This window comes from Pelodiscus sinensis, chromosome 22 (assembly GCF_052426305.1).
Source record: "Pelodiscus sinensis isolate ZL-2025 chromosome 22, ASM5242630v1, whole genome shotgun sequence".
In the NCBI taxonomy this organism is placed as follows: Eukaryota; Metazoa; Chordata; order Testudines; family Trionychidae; genus Pelodiscus; species Pelodiscus sinensis.
The window spans coordinates 27,207,465-27,228,832 of NC_143073.1; the positions used below are offsets into that span (position 1 = coordinate 27,207,465).

Genomic DNA, 21,368 nt, shown 5'->3' on the forward strand with positions numbered 1-21,368 from the left:
GAGGAGGGGCTGTGCTGGAGGCGGAGCGGCGGCGACGGGACGGGTTTCTCTGGTTTTCCTTTCTTTTGCCAAGGCGTTTCTCTGCTACTGGGGCTTCTCACGGAGGATGTGGAGGCAGAAAGGCCCCATCACGAGCTGACTCGCTCCCAGCCAGGGTTACGCCCCGAGGTCTAGTCTCCAGCGCCTCGCAGGACGACGGAGGCTTCTTGCTGAGGTGCAGCGCCTCACTCCTGCCCCAAACGGGGCTTCTCTAGGTTCAGATTCTTGGGGACTTTGGCATGGAGGGGTGTGCACTGCCCTGCCCAGACTCGGGAGACTCGCCCTTCTCCCCGCCTCATGCCCCAGCTCTGACATCGTGCGGCTGCTCTGCTCCCACTAGCAGCCAGGCCCCTAGGGACGGGGCAGGTGTTTTTCCGGCATGTCTTGCTGCGATGCAGGACAATCATCCTTCGCCTCCTGTCAGTCAGTCTAGCCCCATGGCCTGTTTCTCTGCACAGACCATCAGCTGAACCCGTTGGGACATGCTGCAGCTGCAACTGCATCTGAACAGGGGCCTCTCCCTGATGCTCTGAGCTACCCCAACAGGAATATTTGCTGCTCAAGAACAAGCCGTTTCCTTTCCAGAGGGAGTGGCTGCTGTTGGCCATGACAGGCTGTGGCTGTGTAAGGCGGAGGGGGAGGGGGCATGAGGTTAGAACAGACGGGGTCAGGCCAATGGTCCATCCAGCCCAGCGTCCTGTCTGCCCACAGCGCCAGAGGGAGGGATAATCTTCATGCGATCCCTCCTGTCACCCACCTCCAGGGAAACAGTCACCCAGGGACACCATCCCTACCCATCCCGCCTAACAGCCATTGCTGGACCTCACCTCCGGGACTCTCTCTAGCTCTTTTTTGTTAAGTTCTAGCCTTCAGCACAGCCCCCGGCGAGGGGTTCCACAGGCTGACTGTGCACGGAGTGAAGAACAACGTCCTTTGGTTTGTTCTGAAGTGTGTGGGAACAGAGCGGTATCCGCTCAGCCCTCTCAAGCTCCGCTCCTTTACCCCATTTACCACAGTGACAGCGCCGTGCGGCTCCACTCTTTCAGCTCAGAGTCCAATGGTTTTGTGGCCCCCTCCCCTTTACTGTCACAGTAACTGTCGGAGTAAACTTGTGCGAGGGACAGTGCTACATACAGCCCAGCGACCACAGTGACGTCATGCACTCGGCTGCACAGGCTAGAGTAACGTTCCCATGGCTCTTGCACTGAGGGCTAGGAGCTGGAGTCCAGGGCAGGTGCCGTACTACCAGCACAATCCAGTGTCTTCCCTCCAGCAGCCCTCTCTCCCCTCCTGCATTCCCTGGTTTGCAGAGGGTTACGTTTAGCCTCTGTACGCTAGGAGGGAAGCTGGGCAAACTTCACTCGCATTAACTACATTTTGGGACAATGAATAGAAATGTGAGTCTGCTGCTCCATCTGCTGGAGCAGGTCCTGTAGCTCAGGCACAGAAGCGGATGCCCTGAGCGCCTGCTGCTTTGGGCTCCATCTCCACGCAAGACTATGAGAGCCGTCTCTTTAGAAGCTCATTTTATTAACACCAGCTTAAAGAAATTCTGTTCAGACGAAAACTATTGTCTTCCCGAGATGGAGAGAATGAATTAATGGGAACAAAACCTGAGTAACAGAGTTAACTGGCAGAGAGCTTTGGTAAGTCAGCCCCCGCGGGAGACTGACCAGAGCTCCAGGCGCCGCCCCACCAGTACCTATCCTGAGTTAGTCCCCAGCCTTGCCTTGCTCGCTTGACCTCCTGTTGATACAGTCGGACTAACTCTTGCCTGCTGCCTGGCTCCTACTGCACTAGCCATGGGACCTGGTGTGACAGGCTGGTGAGAGGAAGAACCAAGAGGTTTGTATAAGGACCCCCGTGCTCTCACCCCGGCCTGGCACCCCCTCAGACAGTGGCAAGGCTGCACAAAGCACAGACAGGGGTTGGAGGGGATTCCTGCACACCCAAGCCTAACAGCACCGCTTTGCTGCTGCCCTTGTTGGGCACGAGCCAAGCCTCCTCCAGACAGGCCCAGCAGGACGCTGAGGAAAGCAGAGGGGCCGAGGCAGCGGCCCAGCTTAGTGAACAAAGGCCCTCGGGGGTAGGAGGGAAGCGCCCCTCCACGCCTATAGGAGCAGAGTGGAAGGGCGTTACCCTGAGCACCGCGGTCACTAACCCAGAGCTCCCTGCCACACCCACAATCCCGCCTCCGGGGAGGGGCCAACGCCCAGAGCCCGGCCCGCTGGGCCGTTACTGTAAGAGAAGCGGCAGCCGGAGGCCTGGGCCCGTCACATTGTCGCGGGAACACCACGCTCTGGGCAGCGAGGCGGAAGCGCCAAAGGCTGGCTGTGACAGCCCCGCCCCTTCCCCTCGAGGCCACGCCCCTTCCGGGAGTGCGGAGCCGCTCCCTGGCTTCCACTGATTGTCGTGCAGCCCTCGTGTCAGTCAGCTGCCCGCTCTCACAGCTGTTGTCCCCGAGGTGTTTCCCACTAGGCGTGGGTGCGGCGGTGTCTGGCGAGGTGTGACGATCGGCTGAACCTCTTCCCGCACTCCGGGCACTGAAAGGGCCTCTCTCCCGTGTGGGTGCGGCGGTGGGTGGCGAGGTCGGATGACTGGCTGAACCTCTTCCCGCACTCTGGGCACTGAAAGGGCCTCTCTCCCGTGTGGGTGCGGCAGTGGGTGGCGAGGTTGGATGACTGGCTGAACCTCTTCCCGCATTCCGGGCACTGAAAGGGCCTTTCTCCCGTGTGGGTGCGGCAGTGGGTGGCGAGGTGTGACGATCGGCTGAACCTTTTCCCGCACTCCGGGCACTGAAAGGGCCTCTCTCCCGTGTGGGTGCGGTGGTGTTTGGTGAGGGTGGATGAACAGCTGAACCTCTTCCCGCACTCTGGGCACTGAAAGGGCCTCTCTCCCGTGTGGGTGCGGCGGTGGGTGGTAAGGGTGGATGATCGGCTGAACCTCTTCCCACACTCCGGGCACTGAAAGGGCCTCTCTCCCGTGTGGGTGCGGCAGTGGGTGGCGAGGTTGGATGACTGGCTGAACCTCTTCCCGCATTCCGGGCACTGAAAGGGCCTTTCTCCCGTGTGGGTGCGGTGGTGTTTGGTGAGGGTGGATGAACAGCTGAACCTCTTCCCGCACTCCGGGCACTGAAAGGGCCTCTCTCCCGTGTGGGTGTGGCGGTGGGTGGCGAGGTGGGATGATTGGCTGAACCTCTTCCTGCACTCCGGGCACTGAAAGGGCCTCTCTCCCGTGTGGGTGTGGCGGTGGGTGGTGAGGTGGGATGAACAGCTGACCCTCTTCCCACATTGATTGGATTTCTCTCCCATATGACTATGCTGATGTTTAACCAGGTGTGATGGCCTGTGGAAATTTTGCCCACACTTGCTGCAGGAATACCACTTCTGTCTGCAACTGCCACCCCGCTCCTCCCCTGCATCACTTGGTGTATGTGGCTCCCTCTTTGTGTCTGTCCACTGCTGTGGTGGCAGGTTTGACAATAAAGCAAAAGCCTCTCTACCTCCTACCCCTTCTCTCTGTCCTTGTAAAGGTGCTTTCTTTCCCCGTGCACTTTTACTCACAGAGCTGCAATTTGGTGTCAGCTGCTGTGTTGGTGGGTCCCACGGGAAGGCAAGACCTCCAGTTTTAGGACAAGATTCCCCTCCCAGAGCATCTTCTTCAGTCTGCAATCCAGTGGGCAGGTGCTTATGCTTCAAGTGTTGGCTGAGGTAATCTTTGCTGCTGAAAGCCAGCCTGCAGCGAGGGCATGGATGGCAGTGTGGCTCCTGCCCACGCACTGTGTCCAAAAAACAAATCAGAATTCAGATAGGAAGTGACAATTGTTCCAATGTGCTGACCCTGCCAGAGGCTCTGTGCTACTATCCTGCCACATAGGAAGGGCCAAGAGCACCAATTAGTTTTAGGATCCAGAATGAACCATTCCCTGGAGTACCGGACCTTATGGGTGACGCCTCTCCAGGGTTCAGTTTGATTCCCTGAACGTCAGCCAGACTGGGACCGAAAGCCATGCCTAGTTGTCTGGGGTCCCTGCCACGAGTGTCATTTTCTTTCTCTTCTCTCCCAGCTGGTGGGGTTCTAAACCAGTCCCTGCAGGCCCCTCTCTCCCAGGGCCAGCGGAGTAAGCCATGGCAAAGAGTTATATCGATTGGCATTTAGAAATTGCCCTCCCCCGTAGTCCTTAGGAGCTAAGAGCAGAGACCTCCTCTCCGTGATGACCCTCCAGTGTCTCCTCCCCCTCTTCGCCGCGCTGGGTGTTTTGCAGCGATAGCTGTGCATTGATGCTCTGAGCCCAGGGGCACTCGGCAGTGGAGACCTGATGACTTTGAGGAATCCCTGGCTACACCCCTCCAAAGCCTTCCCCCACCTTTAAGCTGCTCTTGAAGATATCAAAAACAACTTGTATAGATTTAGTTTCTGAACTCGGGCATCCTGGACAGTGAGGGTAGCAGGTGGCTTTGCACCCATGGTAACACTGAAGCTATTTTTACCCACTCTTTGTAGATCACCTGACAGAGTCCTGGCTGGTTAGTTTAATTTTAAATACTGTTCTTCCTGTTTTCAGTCTCAGCCTTCAGCTCCCATTAGAAAGCAGATTCTGAGGTCGAATTGGGTTGGAAAATAAAGTCATGGGAAGAGCAGGAGGGGCACCTGACAGTGTTGCAGCTGTTAGGCTGGGAACTCCCGCATGTCAGCAGCTGCGTCTCCCCTGGGTCCCTGTCTCTCAGCTATTTGATATAAGGAACTTGGTGGCTGCCGTCCTAAACGGTGCCAGGGAGATCCCAGAGACTGGCTGTTGAGAATCACTGAGCTGAGAACCCCCTATACATGGATGTGTTGGAGGTTTTGCCAGTAGCTGAGCAGACGGCAGCTGAAGAGGGAGGTTCTTCAGCAGACCCTCTTCTAGGGCAGGGATAGTCAGCAGGCAGGCCAAGGACCGAATCCAGCCCACCCGATGCTTTGAACAGACTGAAATGTTGACTTATTGCCATTCTAGTTATAGCAATGTGCAAAATGTTTCTCCAGAGTTTGGATTTTGGATATACCCAGGGCTGTTCATACAGGTTTCGGGGCCTGGGACACCCCCCTCCACCCCAGGCTCCACTCCTGCCCTGACTCTTCCTGCCCCTGCTGCGTCCCTCCGCCCCATCGCACCTCTTCTCCCAAGCCCCCTCCCCTGAGTGACAGCAAGGGTCCCCAGCCCGCTGGACTCTGCAGAGCCCAACCCCCAGCCTCATGGCTTGGGGGAGTGGAGCAGGCTGGGGCTGGGGTGCTCTGCTTCCCTCCACTGCAGTGAGGCAGAGCATTCCCTCTGGCAGAGGGCGGGACGGCGCAGGGCAGGCTGGTGGGTCATGCCACCACTGGTGAGTGAAGGGGTGGGCCTGACACCTGCTGCCAGTGCCAGGCCCTCCGTTAATCCTCCAGCCCCCTGTCCCCCACAGGACCCCGCTCCCTGCAAGTGCAGGACCCGGGGTGGCTGCCCCAAATCATCCTATGCGCAGGATGGCTTGGGCTATATCTTTGACAAAACAATGGATCCCTTTGTTCTAGGGAGAGCAGAGCGCTCCCCGAATTAGGCCCATTCCAGCCATTAGTGGCAGTGCTGGCTGCAGCGTCGCCCTTCCCCAGCTCCCCTCATCGCAGTTACACTGGAGATGGCCCCAGGGCGTTCGTGACAGAGAGGGCAGGGTGAGACGTGGGAGTGCCTGGTGCTTACGGACTGTGCCGTGCACACAAGCCAGGGGCAGGGTGAGACGTGGGAGTGCCTGGTCCTTACGGACTGGGCCGTGCACACAAGCCAGGGGCAGGGTGAGCCGTGGGAGTGCCTGGTGCTTCCGGACTGTGCCGTGCACACAAGCCAGGGGCAGGGTGAGGCGTGGGAGTGCCTGGTGCTTACAGACTGTGCCGTGCACACAAGCCAGGGGCAGGGTGAGACGTGGGAGTGCCTGGTGCTTACGGACTGTGCCGTGCACACAAGCCAGGGGCAGGGTGAGACGTGGGAGTGCCTGGTGCTTACGGACTGTGCCGTGCACACAAGCCAGGGGCAGGGTGAGACGTGGGAGTGCCTGGTGCTTACGGACTGTGCCGTGCACACAAGCCAGGGGCAGGGTGAGGCGTGGGAGTGCCTGGTGCTTACGGACTGTGCTGTGCACACAAGCCAGGGGCAGGGTGAGACGTGGGAGTGCCTGGTGCTTACGGACTGTGCCGTGCACACAAGCCAGGGGCAGGGTGAGACGTGGGAGTGCCTGGTGCTTACGGACTGTGCCGTGCACACAAGCCAGGGCAGGGTGAGACGTGGGAGTGCCTGGTGTTAACGGACTGTGCCGTGCACACAAGCCAGGGGCAGGGTGAGGCGTGGGAGTGCCTGGTGCTTACGGACTGTGCCGTGCACACAAGCCAGGGGCAGGGTGAAACGTGGGAGTGCCTGGTGCTTACGGACTGTGCCGTGCACACAAGCCAGGGGCAGGGTGAAACGTGGGAGTGCCTAGTGTTAACGGACTGTGCCGTGCACACAAGCCAGGGGCAGGGTGAGGCGTGGGAGTGCCTGGTGCTTACGGACTGTGCCATGCACACTAGCCAGGGGCAGGGTGAAACGTGGGAGTGCCTGGTGCTTATGGACTGTGCCGTGCACACAAGCCAGGGGCAGGGTGAAACGTGGGAGTGCCTGGTGCTTACGGACTGTGCCGTGCACACAAGCCAGGGGCAGGGTGAAACGTGGGAGTGCCTGCCGTGCACACAAGCCAGGGGCAGGGCCAGGCTGTAGAGCGGTACCTTTGGGTGGCGCTGCGCTCTTCCATCTCGTGCCCCACTTGATGCCCAGCTCCTTGCCGTACTCGTCCCCGTACCAGACCAGGAGCTCGCAGTGCGGCGGGATGGCCCTGCACACTCTGTAGTAGATTTTCCCATGATACTGGAAAGCAACAAGGTTCTGTTCTTCCTCATCCCGAGCACAGTTAACGTACCTGCACGTTCGCCGGGAAGGAAGGGTTTGTTAGCCATATGGTCTTTGGATGGGGAAGTGCCAGTCGAAGAGCGAGACAACACAGCAGTGACATGGCCACAGCATGTTCCTTAATGGGATGAATAGATTAGTGGTCCAAGCCAGGAGATTTCAGATGTCACTGGCTAGGCACTGAAAACTACATCGGGTGGAGGAAAGCCAAATATCTGCACAGCTTTCGTAGAAAGGGAATTCCGAGGAAGGAAGCTTCCTTCTCTGTGCCTGGGTACGAGAGGGCTAATGCCTCTCCCCATCTAGGCACTGTTTTGGTTTTGGAGTTTGTGGTGCAACCTTAATGCTGAGACTGTGATGCTGTGAATGCTGACACGACAAGGGAAGTAACTTCCTGCTTGGAGGCTGTTTCTGGGGCCACAATCTGTAAAAATGAATCCTGTGTCTTCATATACCTGAAACACTGACCCTCCCGGAGCCAAGATTCTCTAAGGTCACACTGGAGAGAACAGGAGAACAGGGACTTACCTCATCCAGTTGGCATTAGCTTCATCCTTTCCATCGATGTACATGTACCAGTTTCTTCCTCTGGTGATCTGGAGTGGAACCAAAGACGACTCAAGAGGGCACTCTTCCATCAGCGAATGAGGGAAGTAAGTGACAACGGTCATTCTTTGGGTTCACTGTGTCCTGAACACAGTTCAGAAGAAATCCACACACACAACCGGCAGGGCCAAAGCAGCGCTCACAGTGACACATCCAATGGGGCTGCCCGGTGGGACTGACAGGACAACCTGGGCCTTGAAACAGTGTCTCCCAAACTCTGAGAGTGCTACCACCATCAAGAAAACTAAGCCAACTGCACCCCCAGAATAGACACTGTGAGAACGGCTGATGTAAGGGCACAGTACTAAAACATTAATGAATAGAAGGGAGCCTGTGCCAAGGAGCACGCTTCGCCTCCTGCCTTTCACACTCCGATGCACTAGAACATGGCCCAGTGTTATATGGACACCCAGCACGATGGGCAATTCATACCAGCCAGGAATAGCCATTGTGTGCGGCTTCCTCCTCCTCCGTTATCCTTCCGTCGTATGGGCCAAAATGAACTCCCACTGGTAGGGTGTCCGCCTCATTCCAGACTCCAAGCCCAGCCTGTGGGATACTTGAAAGCCCAATTCTCATCCCTGGGGGCAACGTGAGAGCTGCTCTCCTCTCCTGTCCTGTCTCTACTACTGGGTCTTTGATGAAAACCGGGGGGCCGTGAACTGAACACTCATCAGTGAAGAAGGTCAGGCACGCCTCGCAGACTAGGAGAGGAAGAGAAATAGAGACGGACTCCATCAGTTAGTGTCTGCTCCACTCCCCTCGCCCCGTCTGCACACCTGGCCATTAATCCCATCACACAGGCGGGTGAGTTACATCCTGGGCAGCTGCTCTGCAGCTGTTATACGTGGGCTGAGCGGCAGAGAGTCATTCCCCATATCAGAGGCACATTTTCAGAGAGTTTCTGCCAGGCGGTCGATTGGCTCCAGCAAGCACTCCGTGGAAAGTGGACACAGCAGCTGCAGATCGCTGTGAATGTGTCACCCAATGCTTAGTTCTCTGCACTGGTTCCTTAGGCCATGTCTACACTACAGAGAAGATCGAGGCAGCCAGGGGGCGGGGCCCAGCCATGTACATCACTATCTCACCCCCCTTTGCCTCCCGCTGTGCCGCTCAGCCGGGCCGCTGCAGGGGAGCCCAAACGGCCACTTGCTCTGCTTGCTACCCCGCAGCAGCCCAGCTGAGCAGCGCAGAAGTCAGCCGAGCGCCACGGTGGGAGGCGAAGGGGGGGCGGTGACGTGCGGTGTGACAGCGGCTCCAGGCCCTGCCCCCTGGCTGTGAACAGACCCTGGCCAGGGGGAGGGGGGAACAAGAGGGAGGGGGAGAGGGAGGGGAAGGTGGAGGACAACTGGGAGGCTGCAGGATCAGTGCTGGGGTGAAGGAAAATGGTGCAGGGGGGCAGCTGGAGCTCATAGGCAGCCGCTCAGCCGGGCTGCCACATGGGAGCAAGTGGTGCAAACAGCCTTTTGGGCTCCACGTTCCCCATGCAGGAGGAGGAGGAGAAGAGAGAATGAGAGGCAGGAGGGGGAGAAGAGAAAGAGAGATGGAGAGAGAGGCAGGAAATAGAGGAGAGCTGAGAGAGAGAGGGGGGGAGGCAGTAGGAGGAGGGGAGAGAGAGAGAGACGAAGCGAGAGACTGGAGGCTCAGGAGAGAAGACCGAGATAGAAAGGGAATAGGATGTGGAGGAGAGACCTGAAAATCCCGTTTTATGGCAGGCTAATTGGCTAGTCATATATTTAGTAGCCCAATGTCTGTGACTCTGTAGCATTGTAGCGTTACGTCTTGCCTCTGGGGGGCGCTGTTGCCTCCCACCGTGGCACTCGGCTGACTTCTGTGCTGCTCAACCGGGCCTCCGTGGGGGAGCCCAAACGGCCGCTTGCTCCCCTGCGGCGGCCCAGCTGAGCAGTGCAGAAGTCAGCAGAGCGTCACGGCGGGAGGTGAAGGGGGACGGGGCGGCCCCGCCCCCTGGCTGTGTACGTCACTGCCCCACCCCCCTTCCTCTCCCGCTGGGGTGCTCGGCTGACTTCTGTGCCGCTCAGCCAGGCCTCCGCGCGGAAGCAAGTGGCACAAGAGGCTGTTTGGGCTCTGCGGTCCCCATGCTGCATGGGGAGCACGGAGCCCAAACAGCCATGTGGGCTCTGCGGTCCCCCAAGTGAGAGGCAGGACGGGGGGAGAAGAGAAAGAGACAGAGAGAGAGGCAGGAGGTGGAGAAGAGCTGAAAGAGAGAGGTGGGAGGCAGGAGGAGGAGAGAGAGAGATGGACATGGAGGAGAGACCCAAAAATCCCATTTTATGATGGGCTGTTGGCTAGTTCTTAAATCTGTTGGAGATACTCAGACCCTGTAGTATAGGAGGCCACAGGGAAAGACATTTGGGGCTCAGAGAGCAATACTAAAAGAAACAGTGTGACTTACATAAGTAATCATCATCTTGTGGTTCATTTATTTCAGCATACACTTTTCTCTCCCTCTTTCGCAAGCTGTAGGTGTTAACTTGGGTGTTCTGCCCCTGGGCTTTAGAAACTGCTACCCTGGGTAGAGCTGAAGAGGGTAGGTTAATACTGTGCGGTTCCAGAACTGATAGCAATAACTAGGCAGTGACATTTTCAGGCCCAAATCTCATTTATATTGAGGCTGCTTTACACAGCTAAATGGCTATAGGGTATGTAAGAGTCAGGCCCTTTGCACACGAAAAAATGCATAAACATGAGCCATACGGCAGTTTCTAGGAACAGAACACTAAAAGCCACTGTTGACACTTTCTGACTATAATTAACTAAGTAGTAACATTGCCTCCTTAAATTAGTGTCTAGTTTAGTGCTCTGCACTCAGTGCCAACAGCCACCCTGAAATGGTCTAGTATGAGTGTGACATAGTGGGGACTGTAGTCACTCTGTTTGCCTTGTTGCATTGTATGTGATTCTACTGTCCTGTCCTGTCCTGTCCTGTGTGTGCGTGCGTGCGTGTGTGTGTGTGTGTGTAGAGTGCCCAGCGGGGGATCGGATCTCTGTGTGTGTGTGTGTGTAGAGTGCCCAGCGGGGGATCGGATCTGTGGGTGAGGACTCCTGAAGGGAGGCTGGTAGGGAATGTCCCAGGTCTCCTGTCACCTGATCCTAGGGGAAAATGCAACCAGGATAAAGATAACACCTTGGGCCCTGGGAATCTGAACAAAGAAGGGGATGGGGCTACCTAAAGGGCTGAGACCCACGGCTGGGTGTGTGAATTAGGGAGAAGGGAGTCTAGCTGGGTTGGGGGGGCCAGGCAGGGGCCCAGAACCAGGGCTCTGGGTCCCTTTTACAGCCAAGTTGGATTGTACTGAATGCTCCAGGTTCCTGTAACAACAAGTCTGTGCTACATCAGTGAATAGCAGTGAAGGTCAGTGAATAAACCTTCTGTTCTACTTTCTGCTGAGAGTCACATCAGGCTGCGGATGGGGGTGCAGGGCCCGGGGACTCCCCCACACTCCCTGACAATGAGAGAATCCAGACCCGAGCAAGACAGCAGTTAAAGGCCAGTCTATGTCCTTTGCATTGGCAGGCTGGACTCAGCCCGGGTTAGAGGTCTTCCTGGTTTCTTATGGCAACAACAGGAGTGCCGCAAAGGCTCACTCTGCCTTTCGTCACAGGGGTCCGAAGGGAATCCCATCAGGTTGGTGGTGTCAGTGGGGGTGCTAAGAGATGGAGTGTTGATCAAGAGAAGGGATGGACTCTCGGGGGTGTCTGCCCAGCAGGGCTAAAGTGGAATTAAGCTACATCAATTGCGTAGCTTAAGTCAAAATAGCTTAATTCGGCTTTTGGCGCTGTCTACACAGTGGGAAGTTGAAGGAAGGACACTTTTCCTGTGACTTCCTTTACTCCTCCAGCTCGACATTGTGAGGCAGAGTTCGATTATTTTGAAATAAAGGCTTGCTATTCAGAAATAATGCTGCTGTGTAGACATAGCATCAGGGACTGAGGACTCAAAGGGAAATGCAGCGGTAAGTATAACTGTGGTATTCACTATAATGAAAGATATTTCCATGTTGCTACCGATAAAGGGAATTACATGTCACTCTCGAAACCCTGGAATGCACCTAATCTCATAGGCTGCAGACCTGACAGTCCTCAGAGCTATCATGAAAACACAGAGCTTTCCCCCATGTTCTGGACTTACCAGTTTTCAGGTCAGCAACATTAGTGGCAGGTATTCTGGTGCACACCTCTGATTTTTTGTCCAGTTTCTCAGTGTCTGTTAGATTCTCAGAGGCTTCCTTCTTAGAGGCCTTCTCCAGCACTCTCTCTTTATTCTGAACACAAAGTTATTTTCCATAACAATTACCATACTGCTCTGGTTTGCTCAACCCAGAACCTGTACTGTGGGGAAACTAACAGCAAAGACTACAAAAGGCAGGCGGCCACGTAGAACTAAGTCGTCCCACTGCAGCAAAGGAGTATTCAGGCACGGCACCGCAGTTCTCCCCAAACTGTACTCTCCACTGACAGTCGTAGTGATCTCTTTTCCCATAACTTGGTCTTCTTGCTCATTCCAGAAAGCCCAGATTCCTCACCAAAGAGTCTTAGGGCCCCCAATCTGAGGTCTATGGGCCTCACATTCTTTCTTCAAAGTTTTCTAACGTCCTTTCCCATTCTCTGGGCTCAGATCACCTTATCAGTGTCAGAAGGGGAGTCTGAGTTCTCCCACTACACCTGGTCCCAGCCCAGAAGCCTTCAGCCAGCAATGCAAATCCACTCCTTGCTGCTGCTGCCATTTGCTTAGGCTTCTTCCTAGCTAGTAGCTAGGCCTACGTCTACGCTGAGGAGTTTTTGTGCAAAAACTCATGGAGCGCCCACACTACAAGCGCGTACATGTACAGGAGATCGTCAGAAGACAGGGCTTTTTGTACAAGCGTTATTCCTCTTTCTATGAGGAACAAGCCATGGAAGAGCAAAAGCAAAAATAAGAGCAAGAGCTCTTGCATGAAAAGGTGTGCGTGGATGGACAACAGGGCTTTCTTGCGCAAGAAACCCCTATCAGAAAAAGCACAGGTGCTCTGATGGCCATTCTGTGAATGGCCATCAGAGCTTTCTTGCTCAAGAGCATCCATGGCAGTGAGGACGCTCTCTGGCACAAAAGCACCTGGCAGTGTGAATGCACTCTTGTGTAAAAGCACCTGGCAGTGTGGACGCGCTCTTGTGTAAAAGCACCTGGCAGTGTGGACACGCTCTTGTGTAAAAGCACCTGGCAGTGTGGACGCGCTCTTGTGTAAAAGCACATGGTAGTGTGGACGCGCTCTTGTGTAAAAGCACATGGCAGTGTGGACGCGCTCTTGTGTAAAAGCACCTGGCAGTGTGGACGCGCTCTTGTGTAAAAGCACATGGTAGTGTGGACGCGCTCTTGTGTAAAAGCACATGGCAGTGTGGACGCTCTCTTGAACAAAAGCACCTGGCAGTGTGGACGCGCTCTTGTGTAAAAGCACATGGCAGTGTGGACGCGCTCTTGTGTAAAAGCACATGGCAGTGTGGACGCGCTCTTGTGTAAAAGAACATGGCAGTGTGGACGCGCTCTTGTGTAAAAGCACATGGCAGTGTGGACGCGCTCTTGTGTAAAAGCACCTGGCAGTGTGGACGCGCTCCTGTGTAAAAGCACATGGCAGTGTGGACGCGCTCTTGTGTAAAAGCACCTGGCAGTGTGGACGCGCTCTTGTGTAAAAGCACATGGCAGTGTGGACGCGCTCTTGTGTAAAAGCACATGGCAGTGTGGACGCACTCTTGTGTAAAAGCACATGGCAGTGTGGACGCGCTCTTGTGTAAAAGCACCTGGCAGTGTGGACGCGCTCCTGTGTAAAAGCACATGGCAGTGTGGACGCACTCTTGTGTAAAAGCACATGGCAGTGTGGACGCGCTCTTGTGTAAAAGCACATGGCAGTGTGGACGCGCTCTTGTGTAAAAGAACATGGCAGTGTGGACGCGCTCTTGTGTAAAAGCACCTGGCAGTGTGGACGCGCTCTTGTGTAAAAGCACCTGGCAGTGTGGATGCGCTCTTGTGTAAAAAAACATGGCAGTGTGGATGCGCTCTTGTGTAAAAGAACATGGCAGTGTGGACGCACTCTTGTGTAAAAGCACATGGCAGTGTGGACGCACTCTTGTGTAAAAGAACATGGCAGTGAGGACGCTCTCTGGCACAAAAGCACCTGGCAGTGTGGACGCGCTCTTGTGTAAAAGCACATGGCAGTGTGGACGCGCTCTTGTGTAAAAGCACATGGCAGTGTGGACGCGCTCTTGTGTAAAAGTACATGGCAGTGTGGACGCACTCTTGTGTAAAAGCACATGGCAGTGTGGACGCCCTCTTGCTCATAATCATATTTGCTTTTTTGCAACAGCGTAATACTGTTGACTCCTATTTAGCTTGTGGTCTAGTCTGACCCCTAGATCCCTTTCTGCAGGACTTCCTCCTAGACAATCACTTCCTATTCTGTATATGTGAAACAGATTGTGCCTTCCTAAGTGGAGTACTTTGCAGTTGTCCTTATTAAACTTCATCCTCTTTACCTCGGACCACATCTGCAGTTTGTCCAGATCATTCTGATTGTGTTTTACCCTCTCCTCCAAAGCACTTGCAACCCTTCCCAGCTTGGGATCATCTGCAAACTTAATAAGCGTCCTCTCCATGCCAATTTCCAACTTGTGGATAAAGATATTTAACACAACCGGTCCCCAAACAGACCCCTGTAGAACCCCACGTGTTCAGTCCTTCCAGCAGGATTGTGAAATGTTAATAACGACTCTCTGAGAACAGTTCTCCAGCCAGTTATGCACCCACAGCTCTGACATTCCTAGGAAGTGTCACAATAATTATTGAATTATTAATTGAATCAGCAGATTATATAGCATCTAAAAAGCACTTTATGTTCATATTGCTATAGAGGCATTTGTTAATTAACCTCATCTAGCAAAAAGTACTCAGTAAGCTTACGTGATTGATGTTTTGCTGTTTCTTTTTTTCCTTTTTCAAGCTGTCCGATGTACGTGGTGGCCTGAAGGTTTTAACTGTAAGTGTAAACAAACCAAACACGTTCCCAAATGCTGCATAACCAACATTACTGCAATTGTAGTGCCACAGGCGGGAAGCTGCCAGCTGTTTCATGTTCTGACTTACTATCACAGAAATCAGAGATGGAGGAGCCCTATAAGAAAGTAATCTTAGCCCTCCCTCCGCAGCCACTACTGGCTGTTACAATATCACTGATTTCAGTGTGGGAGAGTAACAAAGAGAGAGGACAGGATGTTAAACTAATGTTTTTTATGTAGGAAACTGCTCTTCACTCATCATCATCCACTATACAAATGAGCAATACTCATCCCATTATGGGTCTGTCTACACTACCCCGCTAGTTCGAACTAGGGTGGCTAATGTAGTCATACGAACTTGCAAATGAAGCCCGGGATTTGAATTTCCCGGGCTTCATTTGCATGTTGCCAGGTGCCGCCATTTTTAAATGTCCGCTAGTGCGGACTCCGTGCCCGCGGCTCCACGCGGCACGAACTAGCTAGTTCAGACTAGGATTCCTTTTCCGAACTATCGTTACACCTTGTGGTTCAAACTAGGGTGGTAGTGTAGACATACCCTATGATAGTAGACATACACACGGCTCCCTCCCTCCCTACTGCCCCCTATGGGGCCTCTTCCCTTCCCACTGCTCCTGGGGCTGGGGAGGCTTGGGCTGGCTTGGAGTGGGGGCTCCTCCCTCCATGCTGCTCCTGGGTGTGGGGAGGTTCAGGCCAGGCAGCCTCTTCTCCCCACTGCTCTGGGGATGCTGGGGCACGTGTGCACTTTTCCCCTTCCCGTGGTTGGGACGGGGCCTCAGCAGAGGGGACGGGGCTGTAGGTGGGGCTGGGGGCCTGCCTCCCCTAGGAACTTCTAAGTCTTCTCAAATATTCTCTGAGACAGCATAAGGGACGCCTCTCCTTTTGTAAGAGTCTAGAACAGATAGAGATAACATACAGAGTGAGTGCTTGAAGCCCGCGCGACTAAGCAGCAGTTTGAATCTATATGAAACCTTAAGCTCCCATGTAACACAGGTGTCCCACAGTGGTTTAGACCCTTTACACTTCTCTGTCCATGTTGCACATTCCCTGCTGTCTTGCCGCTGCCATAGAACGTTTGTGAGTACAGAGTAAACTGTTCACTTTCTAACCCAAATGCCCCACACTAGAGCAGGAAGAGCTTCATGTTTCCATCCTTGTGGTAGATTAAAGTGTCTAGTTGAGGATCTCCAAAATAATTGTCTCCTGTTCTCCAGGGTGGGAATGGTGGAAAGTGCAACACGAGACCTTTGAGTCTGGGGACTGCGTGGGAAGCAGCTGATTCCCCTAAGAATATTTTAACTAGTGGAGATGCCCAGGAAAGGTAGCTCATTTAAGTGAAGAGTCACTTCTCTGCTCTGTTACCTAAAGGTTTGGGAGTCCAGTCTTCATCCGACTCAGAGTCGTAAATGATGGGGTTTCGGGGCCATCGACCACGACACATAAATGCAGGTTTTGGGGTAGGAAGGCCTAGCAAAGAAATCCATTATAAGCAGTAGTAGGCAGCTGATGTGATCTGAATCTCTCTCATGCAATAAGCCATCTTCCCAACTCCTTGCATTGGAAAAACAGGCACGGGAACTTGGTGACAAGCTATCTGTTCCAATCTGGAAAACATGTGAGGCTGCCTGGCACTTCAGGACCCTTACTGCCCAGGCCAGAGGGCCTGAAGCAGCCTCAAGAGCCTAGAAAGCTCATCATAGAATCAGTCAATGGAGAAGCCAGCACATTCACCTAAGTCTGAAATATGAGGTGCAGAGTGTGTTTCCTACACCAGGGCTACGTCTACACTGGCCCCTTCTTCGGAAGGGGCATGTTAATTTCAGCAATCACAATAGGGAAATCCGCGGGGGGATTTAAATATCCCCCGCGGCATTTAAATAAAAATGTCCGCCGCTTTTTTCCGGCTTTTAGAAAAGCCGGAAAAGAGCGTCTACACTGGCCCCGATCCTCCGGAAAAAGCGCCCTTTTCCGGAGGATCTTATTCCTACTTTGAAGTAGGAATAAGATCCTCCGGAAAAGGGCGCTTTTTCCGGAGGATCGGGGCCAGTGTAGACGCTCTTTTCCGGCTTTTCTAAAAGCCGGAAAAAAGCGGCGGACATTTTTATTTAAATGCCGCGGGGGATATTTAAATCCCCCCGCGGATTTCCCTATTGCGATCTCTGAAATTAACATGCCCCTTCCGGAAAAGGGGCCAGTGTAGACGTAGCCCAGATGTATATGTTGGTTTCTCTCTGTTAAGTCTACACTTAAAGCATGAAACTGCGGCCAGAGCAGCGCTTTGAACTGAAAGTATGACCCCGGCACCATAGAGCTCTCCCAATGTTCTTTGTAAACCACCCAGTCCATTTACCCTTTACAGCGCTGGAAATTGCTGCACTGGGGGGAAGTGAGTTTTTTTCACAATTCAGAGCCAGAGTTGCAGCCCTGTAAAGTGGCCATGTAGACATGGCATAAAGTTTTATTTACACTGCCAATCGAACAACAAAACTGTTGTCGTTCACAAGTGCTTAACCCCCCAGCCCTCCACCGAAAGACAAGTTTTGCAGTGGCAAGAAGCAGTGTAAATAGTTAATAGTCAAGTGGAGTGCTCTCCTGTGGACAACATGAACCTTACTCATTGGGGATATGCACACACACAGCATTTACACTTCCTGGCCACATGACCGTGTCACTAAAAGCTGTGTAGAGTAGACAAAGCAGTAGAGGAGGACAAAATACACCTTCAACTCTCCAGCTGCCTGTGCCACTAGGAATCACGTTTTTCACCCAAAGCTGGCTCCCTCACCTAATGCAACCATAAACTCATAATTCTGCTTCATGTTCCTGTAGCGGGTTTTCTCCCAGTCTCCCATCTCTGCCCATTGGTCCTTAGGGAAGTAGATGGACACCTCTTGGAATTCATCTTTCACCTAGTCAAGAGAATAAAAGTGCCACTAGTCACAATCGGAATTTTTTCCCCAAAAGAGAACACTTGCAAAGCAGTAGACTTTCCTTTCTTCCCTTGCAGGAGGAATAACAGGTAGTTGTATTTAGGGCTTTAATTCAAAATACCGGGTCCCTGCCGCGTGTAGATGTGGGCCGTTAGTCCGGACTTGTACATTTCAAAAAATGGTGACCAGCTGGGAAGATGCAAATCAAGCTCGGGATATTTAAATCCCAGGCTTGATTTGCAACTTCGAATGCCTACATTAGCCTCCCTAGTTCGAACTAGTGGGCTAGCGTAGACATACCCTTAGAGTTCTTTGAAGGGGTTAACAAAAATGTGGACAAGGGGATCCAGTAGATATAGTATACTTGGATTTTCAGAAAGCCTTTGACAAGGTCCCTCACCAAAGGCTCTTGTGTAAATTACAGTGTCATGGGATAAGAGGGAAGATCCTTTCATGGATTGAGAACTGGTTAAAAGACAGGAAACAAAGGGTAGGAATAAATGGTAAATTTTCAGAATAGAGAGGGGTAACTAATGGTGTCCCCCAAGGGTCAGTCCTAGAACTAATCCTATTCAACTTATTCATAAACGATCTAGAGAAAGGGGTAAGCAGTGAGGTAGTAAAGTTTGCAGATGATACTAAACTGTTCAAGATAGTCAAGACAGAAGTAGACTGTGAAGAGAGAGCTTCAAAAAGATCTCACAAAACTGAGTGATTGGGCAACAAAATGGCAAATGAAGTTAATGTGGATACGTGTAAAGTAATGCACGTTGGAAAAAATAACCCCAACTATACATATAGTATGATGGGGGCTAATTTGGCTACAACAAATCAGGAAAGAGATCTTGGAGTTATCGTGGATAGTTCTCTGAAAACCTCCACAGAATGTGGTGTGGCGGTCAAAAAGGCAAATAGGATGTTAGGAATTATTAAGAAAGGGATAGAAAATAAGACACAGAATATCTTACTGCCCCTGCATAAAACTATGGTACGCCCACATCTTGAGTACTGTGTACAGATGTGGTCTCCTCACCTCAAAATAGATATTTTGGCCTTGGAAAGGGTTCAGAAAAGGACAACTAAAATGATCAGGAGTTTGGAACAGGTCCCATGTGAGGAGAGGCTAAAGCGACTGGGACTTTAGTTTGGAAAAGAGGAGAATGAGGGGGGATATGATAGAGGTCTATAAAATCATGAGTGGTGTGGAGAGGGTGAATAAAGAAAAGTTATTCATTAGTTCCCATAATATAAGGACTAGAGGACACCAAATGAAATTAAGGGGTAGCAGGTTTAAAACTAAGTGAAAGTTCGTCTTCACACAGTGCATAGTCAACCTGTGGAACTCCTTGCCAGAGGAGGGTGTGAAGGCTAGAACTATAACAGAGTTTAAAGAGACGCTAGATAAATTCATGGAGGTTAGGTCCATAAAAGGCTAATAGCCAGGGGGTAGAAATGGTGTCCCTGGCCTCTGTTTGGAGATGGATGGCAAAAGACAAATCGCTTGATCATTGTCTTTGGTCCTCCCCCTCTGGGGCACCTGATGCTGGCCACTGTCGGCAGACGGGCTACTGGGCTAGATGGCCCTTTCGTGTGACTCAGTACGGCCGTTCTTATGTTCTTATGTTCAGTGCTGCGAGTCTCAGCCCATGGCTCTTGCTTCCCAAGGCATAGGGATACATGCTTCTTCCTCTGCAGGTGGAATCCCAGCCAGTTCTGCTCCAGTCGACTCGCTGTGGTGCCCCAGATGCTCTCCCCTCCTGCAATGGGGAAGACAAATTTCCCAGCTCCCCCTGGGGGCCATCTGCTTACAGCAGCTGCTTTCCTGGACTCCTCACCTTGGAATTTTCCCTTGCTTTCCTGCTTTTTAGCACTTTCCTCTTTTCTGGTGCTCTCCCTTCTCCAGCATTCTCTCCCATGGTGCCTAACAATTTGCCCGGTACACTCTGTAAGGGGATAGTGAAATGAGGGCCCTATGCCCAGGAAGGTATCACTTCTCTTTATGCAGTTCAGCCTTTTGGGGGGTCTTTGTGGTTCAGCTTGAATTGGGGTCCTCCTGCCCCAGAGGTTTTCCCGAGTTTGGGGTGTACCCCTGTCATCCTATGAGTCTCAGCCTGGGCTGGCGTGCCTCGCCTCAGCTCCTGAGGCTAAGCCCAGGCAGGTATTTCATGCCTTGGCCCCAAGCAGCCTCAGCATGAGTTTGCATCTCTCCCCGTGGCCCCTGGGGCCCGGCCCGGGCTGGGATCTCTCCCCTGGGCCCCGGCCCGGGCTGGGGTCTCTCCCCTGGGCCCCGGCCCGGGGTCTCTCCCCTGGGCCCCGGCCCGGGGGTCTCTCCCCGTGGCCCCTGGGGCCCGGCCCGGGCTGGGGTCTCTCCCCTGGGCCCTGGCTGGGGTCTCTCCCCTGGGCCCCTGGGTCTCGGCCCGGGCTGGGGTCTCTCCCCTCGGCCCCTGGGGCTCGGCCCGGGCTGGGGTCTCTCCTCTGGGTCTCGGCCCGGGCTGGGGTCTCTCCCCTGGGCCCCTGGGGCTCGGCCCGGGCTGGGGTCTCTCCCCTCGGCCCCTGGGGCTCGGCCCGGGCTGGGGTCTCTCCTCTGGGTCTCGGCCCGGGCTGGGGTCTCTCCCCTGGGCCCTGGCTGGGGTCTCTCCCCTGGGCCCCTGGGTCTCGGCCCGGGCTGGGGTCTCTCCCCTGGGCCCCTGGGTCTCGGCCCGGGCTGGGGTCTCTCCCCTGGGCCCTGGCTGGGGTCTCTCCCCTGGGCCCCTGGGTCTCGGCCCGGGCTGGGGTCTCTCCCCTCGGCCCCTGGGGCTCGGCCCGGGCTGGGGTCTCTCCTCTGGGTCTCGGCCCGGGCTGGGGTCTCTCCCCTGGGCCCCTGGGGCTCGGCCCGGGCTGGGGTCTCTCCTCTGGGTCTCGGCCCTGGCTGGGGTCTCTCCCCTGGGCCCCTGGGGCTCGGCCCGGGCTGGGGTCTCTCCCCTCGGCCCCTGGGGCTCGGCCCGGGCTGGGGTCTCTCCTCTGGGTCTCGGCCCTGGCTGGGGTCTCTCCCCTGGGCCCCTGGGGCTCGGCCCGGGCTGGGGTCTCTCCCCTCGGCCCCTGGGGCTCGGCCCGGGCTGGGGTCTCTCCTCTGGGTCTCGGCCCGGGCTGGGGTCTCTCCCCTGGGCCCCTGGGGCTCGGCCCGGGCTGGGGTCTCTCCTCTGGGCCCCTGGGTCTCGGCCCGGGCTGGGGTCTCTCCCCTGGGCCCCTGGGGCTCGGCCCGGGCTGGGGTCTCTCCCCTGGGCCCCTGGGGCTCGGCCCGGGCTGGGGTCTCTCCCCTGGGCCCCTGGGGCTCGGCCCGGGCTGGGGTCTCTCCCCTGGGCCCCTGGGGCTCGGCCCGGGCTGGGGTCTCTCCCCTGGGCCCCTGGGTCTCGGCCCGGGCTGGGGTCTCTCCCCTGGGCCCCTGGGTCTCGGCCCGGGCTGGGGTCTCTCCCCTCGGCCCCTGGGGCTCGGCCCGGGCTGGGGTCTCTCCCCTGGGCCCCTGGGTCTCGGCCCGGGCTGGGGTCTCTCCCCTGGGCCCCTGGGGCTCGGCCCGGGCTGGGGTCTCTCCTCTGGGTCTCGGCCCTGGCTGGGGTCTCTCCCCTGGGCCCCTGGGGCTCGGCCCGGGCTGGGGTCTCTCCCCTGGGGCTTCCCCCTCCACTGACTGAACTGGTCAGAACTGGGCTGCAACAGTCTCCAGCCGCATCCCTTTCCCTTGTCTCACAGAGCCCGCCAAAACCCCGAGCCAATCATCGGGAGGCATTGGTGTGTTGTGGCCAATC

At 54.9% G+C, this 21,368-nt stretch overlaps 1 protein-coding gene across 1 annotated transcript; it reads right to left on the reverse strand.

Moving 5' to 3' along the window:
- Positions 1-2,429: 2,429 nt before the first annotated feature.
- Positions 2,430-19,551, reverse strand: LOC102446823 (histone-lysine N-methyltransferase PRDM9-like). Its single transcript, XM_075914832.2, has 10 exons — positions 19,425-19,551; positions 17,445-17,568; positions 16,022-16,126; positions 14,547-14,620; positions 11,748-11,880; positions 10,011-10,136; positions 8,030-8,301; positions 7,520-7,587; positions 6,811-7,001; positions 2,430-3,817 (listed from the first exon to the last, which is right to left on the reverse strand). Exons 1-10 carry the CDS (start codon positions 19,503-19,505, stop codon positions 2,514-2,516), a joined length of 2,478 nt encoding a protein of 825 aa, XP_075770947.2. The 5' UTR covers positions 19,506-19,551; the 3' UTR covers positions 2,430-2,513.
- Between the last annotated feature and the right edge of the window lie 1,817 nt (positions 19,552-21,368).